Source organism: Apodemus sylvaticus, chromosome 8, assembly GCF_947179515.1.
Source record: "Apodemus sylvaticus chromosome 8, mApoSyl1.1, whole genome shotgun sequence".
NCBI lineage: Eukaryota > Metazoa > Chordata > Mammalia > Rodentia > Muridae > Apodemus > Apodemus sylvaticus.
In genome coordinates, this window is record NC_067479.1 from 68,214,333 (window position 1) to 68,235,435 (window position 21,103).

Consider the following 21,103-nt stretch of genomic DNA (forward strand, 5'->3'; position numbering starts at 1 on the left):
TCAGGTTTGTAATGAGTGCTCACACACTCTTGTGAAGAAATCATTCCTGGGGTAATACTGCGGTTACCAAGGGCAGCCTGAACCACCTCACGGGGGATCAACTGGAATGGCTGTCATCGCGCACCCATCAGAACCAGCTGGGACACGTTTATGTCAGTGCTTCCTCTGCTGCTTCACATTCACCTGGAGTCTGTTCATCTCACTAAACTCTACGGCACAAAAGCTCCAGTTGTTTGGTGTTCACAATGTCGGCGTATACTGGGGACACTGCTACAAGAAACCCAGTGTTATAACTGAAAAATAAGCCATATAGTTAAAGCCATCACCTCTCTGTATGTGGTGTACGGAGGCGCAGGCCCAGCAGAGGGCACTGTGCTGTAAACCTTGGGCATTACACACACCCTCAGCCAAAGCTGTTTTTTTTTTTCCCCAGACGTAGAGCCAGGTTCATGATCAGCGATGTTTATTGTACTGTTTGCTAGGTAAGCCAACACGTCATGGTTTTCCATACTGTAAAGAAAACATCTTCAGAACAATTGTTTGTTGAGTCCAATCCATTTGGTTCCATGATACGAAAAATGCTGGTGAGATGGTCAGCACTTGTCACTATGCCTGATGACCAGAAGCCACACAGGTGAACTTTGGTCCAGTGACGGCCACAAGAAGGCCATGGTACACGCACCTCCATGTGCAGTTAGTTCAGAACTTTGCAAATACTCCATAAGGCTACTGCTCACCAGTCCAACTTTCACAGCAAGGTAAGGCTCACAGAAGAGTGGGTGCTACTTTTCAGTTTTAAGTTCTCTCACCTCAAATGATTTTTCCATCTGATGGTTCAACTGTCCTCTTCGAACAGAAATGAGATCCGGAAGTTGAGAACTAGTTGACCCTTTATCCATAGTGGCATCTTACTATCATTCTAACTTTGATAATGTTAACAATTGTGACACAATGTAGTAACAAATTTAACATCTACCCCTTTTTGTTTGTTCTTTCTCCATATCAACCCTTTTAAAAATATATCGTTCAGGGACATAAAATATAGCCAAAATTATTATTCATCCCAAACCACTCCACCTTGCAAAACAGAAACTGCACATTTAACATCTGTGTCCTCTCCCAGCTCGGGCACTCACTCACTCTCACCCTCCAGGAACTGGACCGCACATTTTTTATAGGGGGCTGACTTTTTTTTTTTTTTTGACTGAAGTCCACATATTAACTTAGTTCCTGCCTTTTTCTCAGTCTTTATACTACTAAAGGGGGAAAAAACAACCACAACTGCACAGGTGTGCCTTAAGAGATAGTTTATTAGCATGTCAACCAAGAAATTACATAAATGCATCCTGATTACTGAAGCATAAAAACTTGTTCCAGTAACTTCGAGGATACAGTTTGGGCTCTTTTAAGAAATGTGACTTCTCTGGCTTCCATTATTATATCAGAAGAAAACACCAATTTCAAGATTAGTTTTTTGTTTTCTATGATTATAACCAAACCCAAGTAGAAAAATAAAAAGATTGCATTTAAAAAAAAATTCGCAACACCTTTTTAACGGACTTTTCTTTCACACCCATACCCACTTACATACTTTCTCTCTCTCTCTCTCTCTCTCTCTCTCTCTCTCTCTCTCTCTCTCTCTCTCTCTCTCTCTCTCACACACACACACACACACACACACACACACACACACACACACTCACTCTCACTCACTCACTCACTCACTCACTCACTCACTCTAGCTGCTCAGCAAGCTAAAAGTGTGTCTTCAGCTGGATCAGGAACTCAGTCTGTTTTTGTCAGGTGAACTGTCTATGGGTGTGTATTTGCAGCTGCAATTTGTGCTTTTTCTGTGGAGAAAATTTTCAAGTAAGACCACCAGTAAATGTTCTAAAGTTTCTGCTTTGAGGCCCCAAGTCTACATAAGTGTAATTCTACAGAAGATCTCCTACAGCAATTCAAATTCATGTCCACTCATCATCCTGGCCAGGAAAACCGTCACTGAGGAGGCTGTTGTCACTCGCCAATGCACCAGGCAACAACTGTGACATGATCAGGAAGAGGGCTTTGAGCTCTAGTTCCTATTTATCTTGTCTGTCAACTGCCTGCCTGTCTTCGGTGCCTTAGTCACCATCCAGCCTGATCTAGTCTTTTACAAATGAGCTTCTCAGGAAAAGCATGACTAGGGAGCTCTAGCTTAATGTATGACAGATGGTTTGCCAACACAATTATAGAAAGAGAGAAACAAAAACTGGAGAGGTGAAGGTGAAACTTCAATTAAGTTTTGATGGAATCTGGCCCAGACTCCTCCCAGCACCTAAAACAGTGAGCATTCTATGGAGTCCTGTAAGAAGCGTGGCTTTGACAATCACATCAAGTCAGAAAAGAGCAGCTGTGTAGAGTGTGTTTGTGAGTGATTGTAGGGAGAGGGGAGGGTGGTGTGCACCCTGATCTCAGACACAGCCCTAGTGAAGCACTGTTGGGTAATCAGGGGAGACTCTAATTTCTGGAACACTCTCCTCTCCCAAGCAGAGGTCCTTTATCATCAGCTTCTCATAGGCATTTCTCGTTTCTTCTCTATAGGTACCTCAATCTTTCATTTCTTATTCTTCTCCTTTATTGTGCCTGTGTGTAGACATGGTACATGTGTATCAGGAAGAGGACAACCTGTAAGTCAGCTTTCTCTTTCCACCATGTGGATCTTGGGGATTCAAGTGGAGTCATCAGGCTTAGTGCTAAGAGCCCTTACCTGCTGAGCCATCTTTCCAGCCCTAGGTGCCTGTCCCTTAAGAGCATCTCAGCAAACCTAAATATTTCTTAAAGACTCTTTAAGTGGGTTTAGTGTATATTCAGACCCCCACAGTGCTGGTGCCCCCACAGGAAGATGGTGATGGTGAGCAGCCCTCAGGGAGCACTGGTCAGGGCCCGCCCTCCACAGGCCGTGTGAAAAGGCTTGTGGACAAAGGTCCAGGGATGTTTTACTGACTTTCTTAATACAAGTTTAAAAAGTCTTCTCATTAAAATTAAAAGAACAAAAGCATGTAAACTTTCATCCTTTTCCAATGTTCAGTCAAATGTAAGAAAAACACATGTAAAATACATGTATCTAGAAACAAGAGTTGTAAAAACCAGACTCACAAAAAGCCAATGTTCTTCACATATTCCTGCAGAGCCCTACTTCTGATGTGGGGTTTCACCTGCAGAATCACCTCCCCCAGCGCCGCCCCAGGGCTCTCCCACCCAGCGCCCCAGAGTCTCACACCCAGCGCAGCCTTGGCTTCAGTTCTTAAAGGCTCCACATTTACTGGCCTTAGCAATGAACTCCTTTAGCAGGGGACCGTCCATTTGCCAGAACGCCGTAGTCTGAGTAACTTCTGTCAAATGATTGATGCAAAACTTAAAGCAGAATTCTTCTAAATCCTGGACACATACAACAAAAACAAGAACAGGGAGAGGCCTTTGTTTATTAACTGGAAACTGCTGCTCGGCCTCCCTCATCCCAACTGTCTCACCCTTCCCAGAGAGATGCTGGAGAGCAGATCCCTCCAGCCATGTTGTCAGAAGACTACCTGCCATCTACTCACAGCAGAGTACAAGCAAGCTTTCCCTAACTCAGTGTGACACAGATACACACTCACTCACACACACACACAGACAGACACACACACACACACACACACACACACACACACACACACACACACACAAAATCATCTGGGGCCTCCCATAGCTAGCACATATTGCAAGTATCTCAAAGCAATGTAGACCGCCCAATGCCATTTTAGTCCGAATGTATTTTGTTACATTTAAAAAAAGCAGGAAATTAAGATGTAGGCTAGGTAAAAGAATAGAAGGTTTATGGATATAGATGAAAATATGTGGTCTACCTAAAAAGATATCAAAAAAAAAAAAATCTCACAAACTTCACTTTCCAGGTCTCCTAATAAAAATGACTTCATTTTTAAAGCCCCAAATAACATACAACATTTTATAGCATGCTGTTCATAAGGTTGTGATGAACCCTAGACAAATGTATTTACAAATTAGCAATCTCAGATAGATGGATGAAAGTTGCCAACTCACAACATTAGACAGTGAAGCACAGAAGAGAAGCAACATCTGTTTCCACACACATCACCAATACCAGGGCCCTAGTATTGCCTTCTAAGACAAAAGTACAAACAAAAACTTATTATACAAATGGTATGTCTACTGAGAGCACTCCAATATATGAAAGCAAACAATGCTAAATAAAAGCTTCTCAATGAAAGCTTGTGTGATCAGCAGGTTGTAAGGACCTCTCCAACATTTAAGATGGAGGGAGGGTCTCACCTTCCTGTGGGAGGACAGCATGTAAACGGAGAGTCCTTGCACTAGAAACTAAAATGTATAAGTCTGTGGAGAAATTACAGAGTAGATCTAGGGAAGATCTACTGTCAGATTTACTGGAATTAGAAGGAAACAACACATTTTTAAATCACTAATTTGAAAGAAAAAATCCAAAATTAAAACAAAACCATTCTGTGTGTATGTGAGGCCTGAGCATGGAGTTCCCAGGGCCCTGTGGGAGCGGGCTCTCTCCTTCTCATGTGTGGCTTCCCTGCTGAACCTGATAGCAGGTACCTTTACCCATGAGCCCCCACAGACCCTCACTCCAAAGCTTTCATGGTGAAATTACTCTAATCATCAATCTGAAAACCAAGTTGATTTTTTTCTATCAATTTTCTTAGAGCACTGGGGTAGTGACCCAGCACTCTGTTTTAAATGCTAAAACAGCAATCACTTGGGTTCTTTAGTCAGAGGTGTTCTTACTTAGTCCAAGACTTCACAGTGGTAATAGTGAAATACTCCCCCTTTTCTAAACCATCACTCGGCCAGTGAAAGAGGTTGTCAGGGTTATCTACCTCAACAGTGAGATCCATTCATGGTGCTAAATATCAACATCTCAGCCTGGTCAAAACTGCATAGTTTACACAGTGTGTCAAATACAAAATATTTCCCACCAGCATGGTCTCCACTTTTGTTTTTCAGAACATGTTTAAGACTTCCCCCAGTAATCGCATCTCTCTGGAAAGGTCTCCTGTGAGGAGGACATCATGTGCTTCCCTTGGTGTTTGAACACATCCCGTCCAGCAGCTGAAGAGCTACTATGCCAAGGGCGTGCTTTAGTTCCTCAGTGCTCTGTGCTGGAGCACTTCAGTCTTCCGAGTCCTCTGTGAAGTGTACCCAGTCTGAGGGTGTGCATTCCTAAGATGTTCCCATAGCATTGCTTTTGAACACACAGCTACCAAGCTGCATTTCTTTTATACATCAGCTTCCCCCAAAGAATGCATGGAGGAGTCGGGCAGGTACAAAGCAGGTGACTGAGTAATAGACTGCCTTCATCTTCGTGGCACAGCCATAACAACGGCATCCGCTACCCCAAAGCTGGGCTTCCAAAATTAGATTTTGTAACTGATTACTAATCTCAGTCACTTCCGGTCAATTAACTAACAACACACATAATAAATACTATGGTCACTTACTACATCCCAAGATAAGGAACAAAACGTAAACATTTACTCACCGATCCTTCAGCTCAGTATCAACAGCTAAGAAATGTATCATGAGGACTCTGCTTTCTACCCTGAATGTGTCCTATCTGTGGAATTTAAGGTTTGTATGCTATCTTGACTACTTTACAGTGAAGTGCTTTAAACGCATTTGTCCATTCAATATATATATATACATTTGGTGTCTCAAACATCCGATTATTCAGTTTAGCATGTGTTTTTGAGCACTGACTCTGCCTGCATGGTTTCAAGCTCCAGGTAATCACATTCATTTGTAGTCTCTGTGAAGGAGCAGCTCTTAATATATTTATATATCAGCGAAGACGAGCTAAGGACAGGGCTGCTGCCAGCCGCAGTGGCACAGACTTCTTCCTGTAAGGTTGTTTTTGTTTTCTTTTTTTAGACAGGGTCTCACTGTGCAGCTCTGGCTGGACTACAACTCTGTACGCAAAGCAGGCCGCCTCAAGCTCCCTGAGATCCTCCTGTCTCTCTTCCTTCTAACTGCTGGGATTAAAGGTGCCTGTCCGGCCCTGTCCTCTAAACTTTTCAAGGTATGTTTTAGGTGAAAGTGGGGAACAAATTTCCAGTCACAGGATCTAGGCTGTGGGGCTCTAGTCAGGTTGTTCTGGCTGTTGTAAACCAACAGGACTGATCATAGAACATGTAAACGTATAGAGACGCACAAGAAGAGTCTAGAATCAATGCCCGCATGGAGAGAAAAGGGTTCTCTGGAAAGCCAGTTGTGTTGGATGGTGTTCTGCTGGGGCAAACACGTGAAGGAGTGTTTTTCTGAAGTGGACTCAGGTGAAAGGCTAAGGTAGACTTGTGAAGGAACATTTCCTAAAGTAGGCATAAAGCAAAAAGATGTCCTGCTAAAGCAAGCACATGGAAGAACATGTGATAAAAGATTCTTTGCTAACTACATGCATGTATAAGTCTGCCTTACACCGTGGGGCTGAGCTCTATTTGTCAGGACTCCATAGAGAGAAACTGCACCAAAAACCTTCTGGGGGTGTGCCGTGGCATCTCCCTGCTTCTGCGGCAGAGTGATGTCAGCTGAAACGGACAGCTATGCAGAGGCAAGATCAGTGGAGGACACGATGTCTGAAGGGCATAACAAGGACTTGAAGGACAGTAGCTAGAGCTGAGCGTGGCTTGCTTACACAGCTGGCTGTGCAATGCTTGTTGGTCTCTGGTTTGCCCTATCTTCACTTCACTGAGAGGCACAGCTGAGAAGTTTTCCTAGAGTTCCTGTGGGCCCTGGTCCCTCCTGCTGAGTCCTGCCTGCCGAGGTTGAGATCTGGCTGTCCTGCTAGGTGGTGCCACCAGTGCTGACTGGAGCTTGTTATCCTGACTCTACCGAACTGGACTGCTGAGGTATCTATGAAGCTTTGCCATTGGCTCAAGCTGCCATGGTTGACCTGTGAACTGATTTCCAGACAACACTGACTGCAGCTGCTCCAGAGAACCTTTCTAACAGGTCCACTTCCCCCCTACCTTTGGTGGGTGGTGGGCTAAAAGGGAGGTTAAAGTCCTTAAGAACCAACATTAAAAGTAGGAATTGAAAAAAATTAAAGTTAAAATCAACCCAATTTAAAATTATACTGTTGTATAAGAATGAGTCTAACACAGGCTCCCAGCAGTACAGGAAGGGAGGAAGGGAGGGAGGGAGGGAGGGAGGGAGGGAGGGAGGGAGGGAAGAAGCAACCCCGCCTCCATCTTTCATTAGCTACAATTCACACTAACCACATTTCCATTTGTTGTCAGACTCCAAAATCAGCTACACTTGACCTTGTGAAATATTTATTACTACAAAAGAACCTCAAACAAAAATAGGATAAATTTTGAAAACAAAAGGCATAATGGCCAACTCAATCCCTAAGTGTCACAGTCTGTCCTCTTTACACCCCAAGGGCCAGAATGTGTCTTTGATAAATTCCCAGTTATTGGAGACTGCACTGTCAAATGAGAAAACACCTCTAACAGACAGGCTTCCAGTGTCCCTAGCAAAGCCAGCCGTCTATTTTTCATGATTCTGTAAAAGTAAGCAGGTGAGCCTGAGTTCATTAACAATGTCTCCTGCAGCTCTGTGGCCCTGTATCACAGTCTACAGCATGAGCCACCATGCGGACGGTCAGCGCGGGTACTGGGTGCTGTAGTGCACGGTCGATCAGGGGTAGCTTCTGCTCTGCTCAGAACCTGTGGCTCTGCTCGGCTCACTCATCAGACTCTAGAAATCTGAGAAATGCAGATTTGAAATCCAACTAAGTTTAAAACAAGCAAAATGGGAACTGCTGAGATGGCTCAGTGGGTAAGGCCATCTGCTGCACAAGCCCAACAACTGACTCTGATCCTGGGAATCCATGTAAAGATGGAAGAGGAAAACTGACACCCCAGAGTTACCCAGACATGTACACACACACACACACACACACACACACACACAGTGCATGTGCACTAAAAACCATTAAAAAAAGAGGTAGTACACAGTACGTTCTTTACAGAGGAGCTGAGTTACATGACAGTGACAGAACTCCAGACCCACGCGGATGTCAAGCCGATAGCACCCTGGCCCTCTGAGGGCGGCCTCAGCAGAGTGGGTCTGGAGACGGACAGATGCACTGAGTCAGAAGACGGAAGCAGAGCATGCTACCTGTCAGTCCAGCCAGTCCAGCACTTTATACTCCCATCGTGCATGTACGCCAATTACTTAAAAGCAGAAGCAGAAAAACATTGACTCTGAACTGTGAACAGAGATGTAAAGAAGCAAAGGCAGATTTCATCTGAGGTTTGTCACCCAGTCACCAAAAGAGGTGACATTAGCCATGCTGTGTCACAGGAGAGAGGGAAGTGGTCTGACGGTGAGGGAGCTGGGGCACGTCTGGGTTACCTCTGCGTCATATCTGACTGCAGCAGAGAACAATGAGAAAGCGTTCTCCACAGTAATTCCTCGCTTGATGATGTGCTGACAAAGCCTCTTGAGTCTGTTCTCACAGTACGACGTTGCCAAGTCCAAAAGGCCTAAAAGGCAGAAGAACTAAATCTCAGCGGCTAGCAGTGCACTGTGACTGACAACACTGTCACTTCACGGTTAGCAGCTCATGTTTACTCTCTACAATTTCCTCCATAGTAAAAGTTAAAAAAGAGATTCACTTCTTTATTTTGTTTCTAAAAGGTTAAATGCATGAGAAACTCATACTTTCCTATTAGAAAATTTAAAAGAGGTTTATAATTACAAACTAAGTCCATAATTTTAAACTATACTAACATTTTAGAGATGTTTACTTAAATACTTTTTAAGTATATAAAAGTCAATACACCTGTAAATTACTATAGTTACAGCTCTAAGAACAGGAGACAGCTGCGGCCACATGGCCTGGCTAGTCCCAATGCAGTACCTATAGCATCCTCAGGTGGCAGGTCCACTGTGTCTGTGTAGAGGTACTGGAGAAAGGCACGGTACACAGGGTAAGAAAACTGGTCTATCTCTATCACCTCCTTCATGTCCTCATTCCAATAGGACTGAAACATGGACCGAAAGTGCTCACACCTACAACAAAGCAAAGATCTAATGAAAAGGCTGAGATCAAATAAACAGATATTAGTTACTTTTTACCTTCTGTGCTGGCGTAAGCTGGGATCACTAACTATTAGCACCACAAGTATTTGCTATGCAAGGACTTTTTTGTACACTTCATTAAAATCACTTTTATCTTGGTATCACCATTTAACAGTATCAATTAGAGAGCCCAGAAGCTCGTAGTATATCAACAGCACTATCTCCATCAGTCCCCACTCTAAGCAGATGTTTGGATCATTTGTTTTTGGTTTTATGTATGCAGAAATGCATTTTAAAGAATACAGTGAGGGCTGGGGATGAAGCTTAGTGGTAGAGTGAAATATGGTACAGAAAGACATAATATTCACTCAGAGTCCTAAAATATTGATTCAGGGATAGTTACTTTGAGAAGTTAAAAAATATTTCTAGGCAAGGCATAATGGAGTAGTAATGGGTTACAAAAGTTATAGAAGATACACACAGAGACATACACAGATTCTCTCTCTCTCTCTCTCTCTCCCTCTCTCTCTTTCTCTCTCTCTCTCTCTCTCTCTCTCTCTCTCTCTCTGTTGACCAGTCATAAGCAAAAACAATTCTAATCATCTTTTCATCTACTTTTGTGGTTCATATAGTCATTGGTCTAAGGAATTAATAACTCAGCTTTGCAGTTGTCTTAAAATTTATTATTCTGCTGCTTCTACCCAAAAAATGCTGGAAGGCACTAGTGTCCTGCAATGCAAGTTCTAACTCAGGGCCTCTGGCAAGGCAGGCAAATAGTCTGCCAACTGAGCTGCATCTCCATCCACCCATGGGTTTTTAACCGAGTCTCCATAAAGACCTAAGTGGTTAATTCAACGGTTTGAGTTTTCATTGCAGCAGTGATCTAAGTAAACAACCATCCAATCATTACCAGTTAGTGCTCAGTTCCTCACATTCACTTGGGAACTCCTGCCACTTATTCTATTTAAACAACTTTTCTTTAGTTGGCAATTTGCATTCCTGATTATAAACATTTTCTGTAAGGGAAAAACTGATCTTGAATAGAAGAAGAGGATATATATTGACATTTATTCACAAACTTAGCTTGCAAATAAAGTCTCTACAAAAGCTGTTTTTAATATATTAATCCATTTATTTTTACTGTTCGGGAATCAAACAAGGGCACTGGCCATGCTAGGCAAGTGCTGAATTACTGAGCTGTATTGCTAGTCCATTTGTAATTTGGAAAAGTTGCCTAGTATGAACAAGTCCTGGCTACAATTTCCAGGACTGCAGAGAATTAAACAACAGAAAAAAATGAATACAAAAACAGAATATCCCAAAAAACCTAAGTACTTATACCCTCCTCATTTCCTAAAAGTCAAAATATTCTTGGGTAACAAGCAGTAACTATCTGCCTAAGTACTAAGTTGCCATACTTCTTTGTACTGCCATAACCTTTTCTTCCGAGTGTCTATTCTGTGATGTAATAAACAAGTGGAAACAGTAATGTTACTAATAGCTACAAAATCATGCAAACATACCTAATTTTCAAAACAGCTTTATGGACATGAATATATTTCCCATCAATTCGAAACTTTAGATCAGCAGTTTCTGGACTATCAAATTCCTTCTTCAGTGACTCTGCAACTGTTAAAAAGTCTTCATGCTCTGAAGGCAACAGAGACACTGTTAACACACAAAGCTCAAGAGACAGTCAGGCGTGAAAGGCTTCCAGAAGATAATGATGGTGTTCAATTCCACTCTATTTCTGGTCAATAAAGCTCATGACCCAGCTGACAATCTACTTCAGAGAATTAAAGTAAGTCATCTATAAACTATCAACAAAACAAAATAGTATCGGGAAAGTCAAATGACAATCTTCCTGTGTAATTAAACATGAAAATATGCACTAAAAATAAACCTCACAGGTAGTTTAAGGGGATACAACTGATCTCTCATGAGCTAAGTAGTTTCTCTTCTGGGATTAACTGCTTACTAATTTTTCTTAACTGAAACACTGAGAACATCTTGGCTCTGATTTGGGTAGTTAGTTGGCATATTCAAACCAAGGTGAAGAATCCAAAACATCTTACCATGAAAATAGTTCTTAAGCAGAGAAACTTTTTAGCGATTAGCTCTGAAAATTAATGGTAAAGCAATACTACTCCCAAGCTATCTTTCCCTGTACAGGACTCCAGCATTTACAGGAAAATCGATGGTGTTACCTGACATGAGCTGCTGTGGTGAGTCTACCCAAGGGCATGGTGCTATTGTGAACACAGTCAAGGATCCAGCACAACTCCATCCGATACTTTATATGTATGAAGGAACAAACTAACAAAGGACACTGAGAAAGCACTACCCGGATGATGGGTACTGGGCCAAAGCACACAAGTCTCCACTGTCCTGGGCTGAGAGCAATGAATGAACCAGGAGTTGCTTGCATTGAAAAACTGTGAGGCCTTATATGAAGAACCAGTCTCCCTTGACACTACAGCCTACAGCACTCAGAGAAACAACAGGAGTGCTACCGTGAGAATGCCCAGGGCATGAATGATGGCCAACCACTCGCTCAAAACAAAGGTTTTCATAGGGGCCTCAGCATCTCCTCACAGAATGGAGACAACTCTTTGCCCTCTTGGTCTATGATGACCAATACAATCCTTCTGACGTCCAGGAAAGCAGCCATGTGTGAAATAAGGCCAGTGGCTAGTTTTACTCTCCAAACGGTAACGATCTCTGCACTTTAACATACAAAGACCAGGGGAAGCCTTCCATACTTAGGCCGGCTGGAAGAACAAATGGAACTATCAGGCTGTGCTGTACTGACCTATTTGGCTGTGTATGCAAAACATAAATGTGATTATAATCAAATGGTCCCACTCACTGAACCACTGAACCAATTTTCTTTTTCCTTTCTTCTCTTTTCTTCTCTCTCTGTTTTTGGTCATTGTATTTATTGCAAATATGCATTGTGTTACACTAACTGAGATGGTAAAATAAATGTAAAAAAATGTTGTTTCCCCTTAAGCTCAGAAGTAGCTTAGTTCTTTTTTCCTGGAAAGGGGCCATGGATGAGGCACGGCTGCTCAGTGAGTTGTGGCTGCCTTTCGGAGTTGTGACAACATTTAGAGCTTCGTGTGGTGCAATGTGGGTGCCAGGCACTGTCAATGGACTGTCTCTTGACTAGACTGGTTAATTTTGTTGTTAACTATGAACTCAACTAAAATAGAAGTAGTTAGGGAAGAAAAATATGACCAAAGAAGTGTTTCATGACCTATAAATGAATTTGATTATTATTCAAGAAAAGCATTAAAACTAGCATACAGAAAACATCCTAGAACCTAAACAACTTACAATAATCAGATACATAGGGAATGGGATTTGGTGACTCTGGGTGGAAGCAGACTCAAGCAGCTTACCTACAGACAGGAGGCGCCATGAGACAGCCGGGGTACCGAAGCAGGCAAACACATCATCGGTGCAGGAGAAGTGGGTGAGGTGTGGCAGGGTCACTGACTGGCCCCGGCACTGGCCCCACATGTACACGTGCCCACCCTGCGTCTTGGCAGCAGATGTGTGGGTGGAGTGACAGGCTGCAATCTCTATGACCCTGAAAAGTTAAGAAAAACTCCTGTTACCTCCTTATCACATCAGTCTCTAGCACACTCCATAGAGTAATTTAGAAGTTCATGTTTGAACAGCTCACAAGTCAGCTCAAGATCACTGATGTAAGCAATAAATCCTGCTTACAAAATCAAAGGTCAGGAACCCCCCTCCCCCCGACCTTACATGCATGCATGTACGCACGCACACACGCATGCACACTCCTCTCTTTCCCTGTCTCTCTCTGAGGCCCCACTTCTCACCTAAAGTCATCCTGAGACTGGGATATATAGGTAATACATACTGCTGAGGCAAACCTGGAGAGAGACTGGAAGCTAAAGTCAATGAGGACAGTGGACAATTACAAAGTATCTTCACTGTTCTGGGATTATAGACAGTAAACAAAAAATACTGGGGCTGGAGAGATGGCTTAGAGGTTAAGAACACTTTTTTGTTCTTGTAGAGGACCTAGGTTTGGGTCACAGCACCAATGTGGTTCACAATCAACTGTAATTTTAGTTCTAGAAGATCCGAGACGCTGTTCTGACTCCACGGACATCAGCACATACACAATGCAAACATATATACCCAGGTAAAAACTCATATATATAGTAAACATAAAAAAAACCCAAAACCTTAGAAAAACCTATTTCTCTTGTGTGTGTGTGTGTTTGTATGTTTTCATGGGGGGTGAGGGTGGAGTGCATATTTATGTCAAGGCCAGAAGATAACCTCAGGTGTAATTCTGGATACTTTTAAGCTTTTTATTGAGATAGGGTCTCTAACTGGCCCATAACTCACCAAATAGGCTAGGCTGGCCAGTCCCTGGCATCCCCCTGTCTCCACCTTCCTAGTGCTGCGATTACAAGTATACACCATCACATCTGGCTTTTTAAATATGGGTTATGGGGATAAAACTGTTACTTGCAAGCACTTTCCTTATTCAATTATTCTCTCTCCCCCACCAGACGCTCTCGCCATCTTATCTTCAATACAGCATTTCCTTATAGATACATTTCCCCCATCTCCATCCTGAGTTCAGCATCTTCATTAAGATGGACACCACTGGGCTGGGGCTCCCAGACCCTGAACCTTCCAAACCAAAAGCTAGACCTGCTTCACCTTTCTCAGCGTCTCTAAGGAAGGATCCCAAACAAACTCTCTGCATAAAGACTCAGATGACGAATAAACATTAAGTATCTATCCTGACAGCAGACATTAAACAAAAATCAATATTTAAACAGATAATGCTCTTTAAAAGGCCATTTTAATTATTTAAAAGTGAATTTAGTTGGTACAAAGTTAGTGCTACACTCTGAATTTCAGTATGAGTGTAGACCGTAGAAAACCTCCCTTTGTAATGGACAACTCTCAGTCTTTCAGAATCAAGAAGTTTAGTGTCTACAAATCACAAGTGTGTGTCTCAGAAGACAGAGCAATATTGCACATGTCCGTTTTGACTCATAAACCAGCTTGATCAAAATGAGAATGTTAATAAGCAAGAGTCATAAGCCAAATACCACAACTCTGCTGCAGTCCCAAGGCCGCACATGCAGTCTCCAGGGCATGGCACGGCCAATTTACCTTTCCTTTTCTGCCATGATCTGCGTTGGGCTCAGCAGGTTATTTTTACTTCCGGTCCCCAGTTGCCCGTATGTGTTAGCTCCCCAGGCATAGAGCAAGCCCTCATCCGTGAGTGCTAGTGTATGTGCATAACCACAGACAATCTGAAAGGAAACACAAATGGTCACCACACCACAAGACAGCGGGCAGGGCAACCACCCGTTAGCCCAGGAGTCTCTGCAGAAGTCCAGGGCAGCTGCATGTGTGCCCTGCATTTGCTGGGATAGTCGGAAGCACCAGAGACCCAACCCTTTGACCACTGAACCTCTTCATGAGCTTCTTATTCTGTGAAGACCATGCCCAATACCATGGGCTTCCTCTTTCTATGGAAAAATCAGAAGGCTAAAACATTAAATGTAAAAGGTGAGGGCAGAAAGAGTTGTTGGAAGTGAATGACAAAAGAATTAACCCCAATCTATCAGCCACCACGTGGGAGCCGTGAGGTGGGGAGTAGGCTGGAGCATGAGTGACGTTAACGCATGTCCAACCCCCAAATCTTGTCTCAAGACCTTCAGGAGAAGGACTGCTCCTTCCCTGCCCTGGGCCTATATGTCATGGTACACACGCCCTTATCCCTCCAACTTTGCCACCCTTGAGGGGGTCACAGCCTGGTGGCCAGGTTACAGCACCTGGAATACCTCTTCATGCAAATAAGGAATTCCCAATCCCTTGGCCCTGGCCAATGATGTACATTTTCCCTGAAAGCCTCTTCCCATGCCTCAGAGGTTTAAATAGCCTTTGTTCCCCCAATCAAATGAGCTGTCTCACTGAAGCTGTCTCCCAGAAGGCTTTCTCCGGCCTCACAGCTGCAGCTAAGCCTCCCTCCCTCCAGTCCAGCTCGAGTGCAATGAGCAAGGATATCCTGAGGGGAGAAGTAGACATGGGGCAGCACCATCAAAGCACGGAAGGATGGTAGGGCTGCCTGGCAAGAAAGTGTACTGCGTACCTGGTTCACACACATGCCGTGCAGAGCCGCCACTCTCACTGGGGTCAACTGGTTGCCATTGTTTCCCAAGCCCAGCTGCCCGTTGCCATTGTAGCCCCAGCCATACACCTGAGAGGAGAAGAGAGAGAACTGTGGAAACTGCCAATGCAAAGAGGAGTCCTGTCCTACACAAATCAGATCCTTCAGAACCTGTACTGGATACTAAGTGATCCTGCAGGTGGAATTCAGAGGCTTTGAGGGTGATGAGTACTGAGCTGACAATCTATTCCCATCTCACCACTTCACAGATGGGGACGTTGAGGGCCAATGATCAGAAGCACCTACCATATATCCTACATAGTAAAGGCACTAAGGAGAAGTCTTAGCCAAAATTTAACTGAGGCAAAGAACATGTGTCTTCTCGGTGAGTGGGTAGCCGGAGCCATGTCAGAGGTCATCAAGGCAGTGCAGGACAGTGAGGACAGGATTTCTTTCTAAGAGGAACTGTTAGGAAAAGGCTTTTAGAAAGTGAAGCCCCCAGCAGGGTTAGATGATAGCATTCTAGGCAGAAGGCACACAGACCATCAGAGAGAAACTGAAGGTGAGTGGGTAGAAGAGTGGGAGGAGGAAAGGAGAGTCAGGAAACAAACTGGTTGAAAGAGCCAGCTATTTTGTGAATGCCTATAATCTTAGCTCTAAGATGTTGAGGCAAGGAGACTGACTGCCACACGTTCAAGGCCTGCCTGGGCTGCATAGCAAGTACCACACCAGCAAGTGCTACACACCAAGACACCATCTCAAAAACAAAGGGACACTCAAACAAAAGAGAAATTTTTACTACAATATTTAAAAATAGAAATTAAACTTTCATTTTTAAAAGATTACAGAGAGAAGGGTAAATGGGTGACAGACAGAAAAACTATTTAATAGGTAATTTCATATCCCATCAGTAAACAAGTGAGCTTTCATAGGCTCTGAGCTAGAAAGTGACAGGGAACCAAGAGAGTGAACGGGAGAGGAAGGGGCTGGATGGGGAATCAGAGAACGGGTGGTCCCTCGGTGTTGTAAGTGGCATACACCACTTTCTGAAAGCAGTAGCTACCATAGGCTAGTCAGGAGAGTGGATGGTTTGGAATATCTAAGGAGGGTCATAGTAATAAAGTCTAAGAAGGACAGATTTTAAAAGATTAAGTTCAAATTAGAAGCCTACTTATATTTCTGGGAGCACCAAGCCTTGCACTGATGTAGCGAATGCACAGTGGAGCTTTCGGACACAGCAGAGGGGGCAGAGAGAGAGGTGGCCACATCAGTAATTCCATCAAGGCCAGAAGTTTAACAGGCACTGGCCTTCTGGAGAGAAATCTGCAATAGCTTGTCCATATTCTTAATGACCTACTTCATGACCTAGAAATTCTATTCTAGGAATTTATTCTAAAGAAATACCTGTATAATATATCAAGATATATACACATTAACAGAAAATAAGTGCAACATTATTCACAACAGCAAAACGACAGAAACAACTGAAGAAATCCCTTCAGCAGAGTTCCATGTACACGTCACCATAGAAGCAAGACTATGACAAATGCTGCAGAGAGTCTGAAACACCAGAGACTGCACACGCTGTGAAGCAGGCCAGGGAACAGAGGGAGGCAGAGATGTGTAACTGTCACATTTGTTAAAAAGTATCTGTAGATAACTGCTCATAAAGAAAAGTAGAGAAGGACACACATGAGACTATTAACAAAATCAAGAAAAGGCTATTTAATGTTGTATAGAGATGTATACAAATTTGCATGCTTCATTGTCTTTCCCTTTGTAAAAATTAATGTAATAATCTAATTTTAAAGTTTAACTTATTAAAAAAATAGAGTAATAGCCTAGGGAGATGGCTCAGCAGTTAAGAGCTGGCACTGCTCTAGAAGATGTCCGGTCTAGTTTCCAGCCTGTAATTCCATCTGTAGCAGATCTGACAGCCTCTTCTGAACTCCATGGGCACAATGCATTCATGTGTATGTGTCTCTCTCTGTGTGTACACATACACACACAATTTAAAAATAATAAACATAAATCTTAAAAAAGTAAAAGCACGAAGAACACTGTAACAGAGGATATTAGATGACTGTCCACAGAATTCTGATGTATTCAGGGATGATAACAGGATTGAATAAAGAAAAAAGTCAACTTGGGTTGACTCTGAGTAATTTCCTTCACCAAGGAAAGCGTAGGTGGTAGGTAGTCCATTTAAGCTACCCCAGCAACTTCAAAGAAGTAACCATCGGTTCAAAAGTGACTATGGTCCGGGTAGCAGAGAAGAGTCTTAGAAAAGTAGCTAGCAATGATCAACACGATGATGCTTCTTCCAGTAAAACGTTTGAGATGCTGTGATGGTTTTATGAAGAACTCATCAGCTAACTTAAAAAATGCACAGATGATTCTTCCATTGGAAGAAAGGTAGTTCCTTCTCCGTAGAGAATGTTGAATCCGAATACCTATGCTCACTGGACTGCGTGGATCTAACCTTTACCCCCACCCTCGGCCTTTACCATGTGACTGCAGGGATCTTACAAAAGCTAAAATTAAGACATATTAGAATGTTTACTTGACGTCTTCAGATTTGCAGGCATTCCAAGGACTGAGCACTCGCTGTCTGGTCCTCAGACACATTCTCCTCTCCATGCTGGCGCCTTTGAAATGGAGGTGGAGGGAAGGGAAATAAAGAACACGAACCTCACCACTGTCCAGAACAGCCATGGATGAGGTCTGACCACAGGCAATGTTGACCACTCTCTTGGTATGTAAACAGTTAGTAACTTTCCGCGGAGTTGGCTGATTTGCTGTAGATCCTGATCCCACCTGACCACAGTTGTTATAGCCCCAAGCAAACAACTACAAGAGAAGGGTAAACCAGTTGTCAGACCTTTGACATGGCTTTGAAAGCTCTAATGTGCACTTACCTACATATATCTTCATGGTAATTCCATACAGTGGCCCCGGAGGAAGTCCTCTCATCTGCTGGGAGAAGCCCTGCTCTAGGTTACTTCACAGTGTGTACAATGGTTTTTCTGGCTGTACCTCGTCCTGAGAGGGTCCACTTTATAAGCAGCTTTTTACTCTACTATGGAGGATGACCCTGCACACAGTGGTCAGCAAACAGCACCATTTGTCTGGCACCATCCACAAGACAGTATTCAGGGATGATAACGGGAGAATGATTAGTAAGGGTGCTACTATATACATTTATCCATATAATAAACTGAGACTGTAGGAACCAGAAAAGCCAAGCACAAGAACTTCTCAGACACACCAGACTAAGGCCCAGGTGCAACATTGCACCTGGACCCCATATAGAGGACAGCTACCTCTGCTGACGAGGCCGATGCCTTGCTCAGCTCTGATCCCACGCTCTGACTCCGGCAGCAGCAGCTAGCACCTCTCCCAGGGAGCTCCAGCCTGGCTTCATATTTGCTCCCCTGAAGACTGTCTTTGTACCTCTACCAGCTTTTACCTCTCAAGTCTCTTTGAAACTCCTGTAGTTCTGCTGTGGCTCCTTTAACCACTTTATAATATTTATGTTTTACACACACACACACACACACACACACACACACACACACACTCACAGAGAGGGGGGATATACAATATAACATGTGTCTGAAAGTTAATATAAATAATTTGTGATGGCCTTCAGCCACGGTACCAAGGAAAGTTGGGCTACTTAAGGAATTGCTACCAAAGCTGTTGTACTCTATAAACTCTGGCATTATGTGAAGATACAAACATGCTTGCCTATGTCTGACACAGTACATTTACAACAACCATCAAGCTTATAATTTTTCACTGTAATTTCTCACCATGATATAGCAACAGCCGAGTTCTCATTTGCTACATGTCAACTTTGCACCACCTACTTTTGCTATTATTTACTACACTCTGAACATTAGATTTTTACTGGAGACACAAAACCAGGTTTCTATGCTACAGCAGCTATCAGCTGCCCACAGTTCTCAGTAAGGAGTGGAACCTGGTGATATCTCCCCATCTATTGTGCAAAGTTAGGCTGACTTGGTCGTATGTGGGTAACCACAGCTGTTGTGAATTTCTGAGTATGGTGACCATGTTATGTCCAGAAAACAATATTTTACAACACTCCACACAGCCTCCAGCCCTCACTTTCTTCCCATTTCTTCTATGACACTCCCTGAGCCAATTTCCAGTGAATGGCCCCACATGCATGCACATATGGGCAGTACTAATTGTACCTTCATGGCTTATCAAAGAATGGGGTGAAGTTAGGAGGAGATGTATTAGGAAAGATGTAGGGAACCCGGAGGAGGAAATGGAGAGTGGAATGGCAGAAGAACCTCTTCCAACAGTAGCAGAATTTCTAAGACCCTACCCCCAGCTCATGCCTTCACTATGACAAGCAGTACTCACACACCTCCAGTCTGGCTTCTATAGTCTACACTGGCTTCTTCCTTCCCTGCAACACATTCTGATGATATCCAGACAATAACAGTAAAACCTACTGTTCATATATTTGAAGAAAATGTGCTATGACTGTGAAAACTTAGATGAAATATGTATTTTACAGGTTCAAGAAAAATAACCCTATATTCACCAAGGGACATTCATAGAAATATCTAGTTTAATAATGCATCATTATCCAAAGTAAAACAATGGATACAAATTAACAATGGAAACAAAGGAAGAATCTAGACTTCAGAAATAAGCAAAATTTGTCTAACTTCAATAATCTTTCCTCTGGTACTTCTGAAATATTCCTTTAAAGTGCCACTGTCTTTTATTTTAAATGGGGACCATGGTTCCTCTGAACAAACAATGGGCCAGGAGACAGTGGGTTTGGACATAGTCTGTGTGCTATGCCTACCTCTGGTACATCCCAACTATGAAAACTTCCTTACCATCAGCTTTGTGGTCTTTTTTCTCTCTAACTTGTTGCCGCATGGTAGAACTAATTAACACCACTGGAGAACTTTAAGCAAGGAACAATGCAACTGACCGAATTCATGCTTAAGACATCACAGAGGGTCAGGGAAGTGAGACTGGACAGGCGGATATCAAAGTTACATAACAAAGACCAATGGTACTAGACCAGCGAGACCTGAGCAGAGGCATGAGGTGGAGAGCAGCAGTCCCGTGAGATCAGAGGGAACGTGAACTGGGTGAACACTCTTCCAGATAAGCAAGGGACATGAGGCTGAACAGGTTACTCACTGCAGTACTGGGAAAGTTGCCTTCCTCCAACATTATCATAAACACTAAAAACCAAATATACCCTAACAAAGGGGTCCTTATATATTACATCCAATTTGTAAAAATGGCAAAGAACATGAACTTGAACATTATGTTTTCTCATCAAAAGGGTTTTTTGAAATAAGCAAGATAGATAGCTCAGGGGTAAAGCTCTTGAGTTCCATCTCCAGGTCAACCTGGTAAAAGGAGAGGACTTCCACAGGTTTCCCTTGACTGCCACATGTTCACCATGGCAGAGCATGGTGAACACAAGTAAACAAGTGCAATAAAAACATTTGTTTAAAAGTTTTTGTTAGTTTATTTTTTCATTTGTTGAGACAAGTTCTTCATCTGTAGCAAAGGTTAGCCTAGAAATCTCCAACCTGCTTCCAAGTCTTAGGTGCTGTGACCATGGACATTTACACAGCAAGCCCAGCTAATGGGGATTCTGACTACACAACACAAATATTACTGTAGGAAGAATATATTCACATGGGTTTACTGTTTGGTTATTTTAGCTACAAAGTGGAACAAGCGAAGCAGGGAGCTTTACAATAGCTGAATAGTAGGAATGCCCAATATATTCTTCAAGATAAGTTA

The 21,103-nt window shown here is 43.0% G+C and overlaps 1 protein-coding gene across 5 annotated transcripts in view; it reads right to left on the reverse strand.

The window, feature by feature from the left end:
* Nucleotides 1–1,292: 1,292 nt before the first annotated feature.
* The window catches only part of Rcbtb1 (RCC1 and BTB domain containing protein 1), a 35,133-nt gene continuing 15,322 nt past the window's right edge, over nucleotides 1,293–21,103 (reverse strand). For 4 of the 5 annotated variants that reach the window (XM_052191300.1, XM_052191299.1, XM_052191297.1 and 1 more), the window contains 8 exons: nucleotides 17,978–18,136; nucleotides 15,269–15,376; nucleotides 14,284–14,426; nucleotides 12,516–12,706; nucleotides 10,635–10,761; nucleotides 8,951–9,102; nucleotides 8,443–8,573; nucleotides 1,293–3,420 (listed from right to left, as the gene is read on the reverse strand). In XM_052191300.1, the coding sequence (XP_052047260.1) occupies nucleotides 3,280–3,420; nucleotides 8,443–8,573; nucleotides 8,951–9,102; nucleotides 10,635–10,761; nucleotides 12,516–12,706; nucleotides 14,284–14,426; nucleotides 15,269–15,376; nucleotides 17,978–18,136 (1,152 nt within the window). In that variant the 3' untranslated portion in view covers nucleotides 1,293–3,279. The remainder of the gene's footprint in view (nucleotides 3,421–8,442; nucleotides 8,574–8,950; nucleotides 9,103–10,634; nucleotides 10,762–12,515; nucleotides 12,707–14,283; nucleotides 14,427–15,268; nucleotides 15,377–17,977; nucleotides 18,137–21,103) is intronic. The other variant, XM_052191301.1, reaches the window with a different exon arrangement.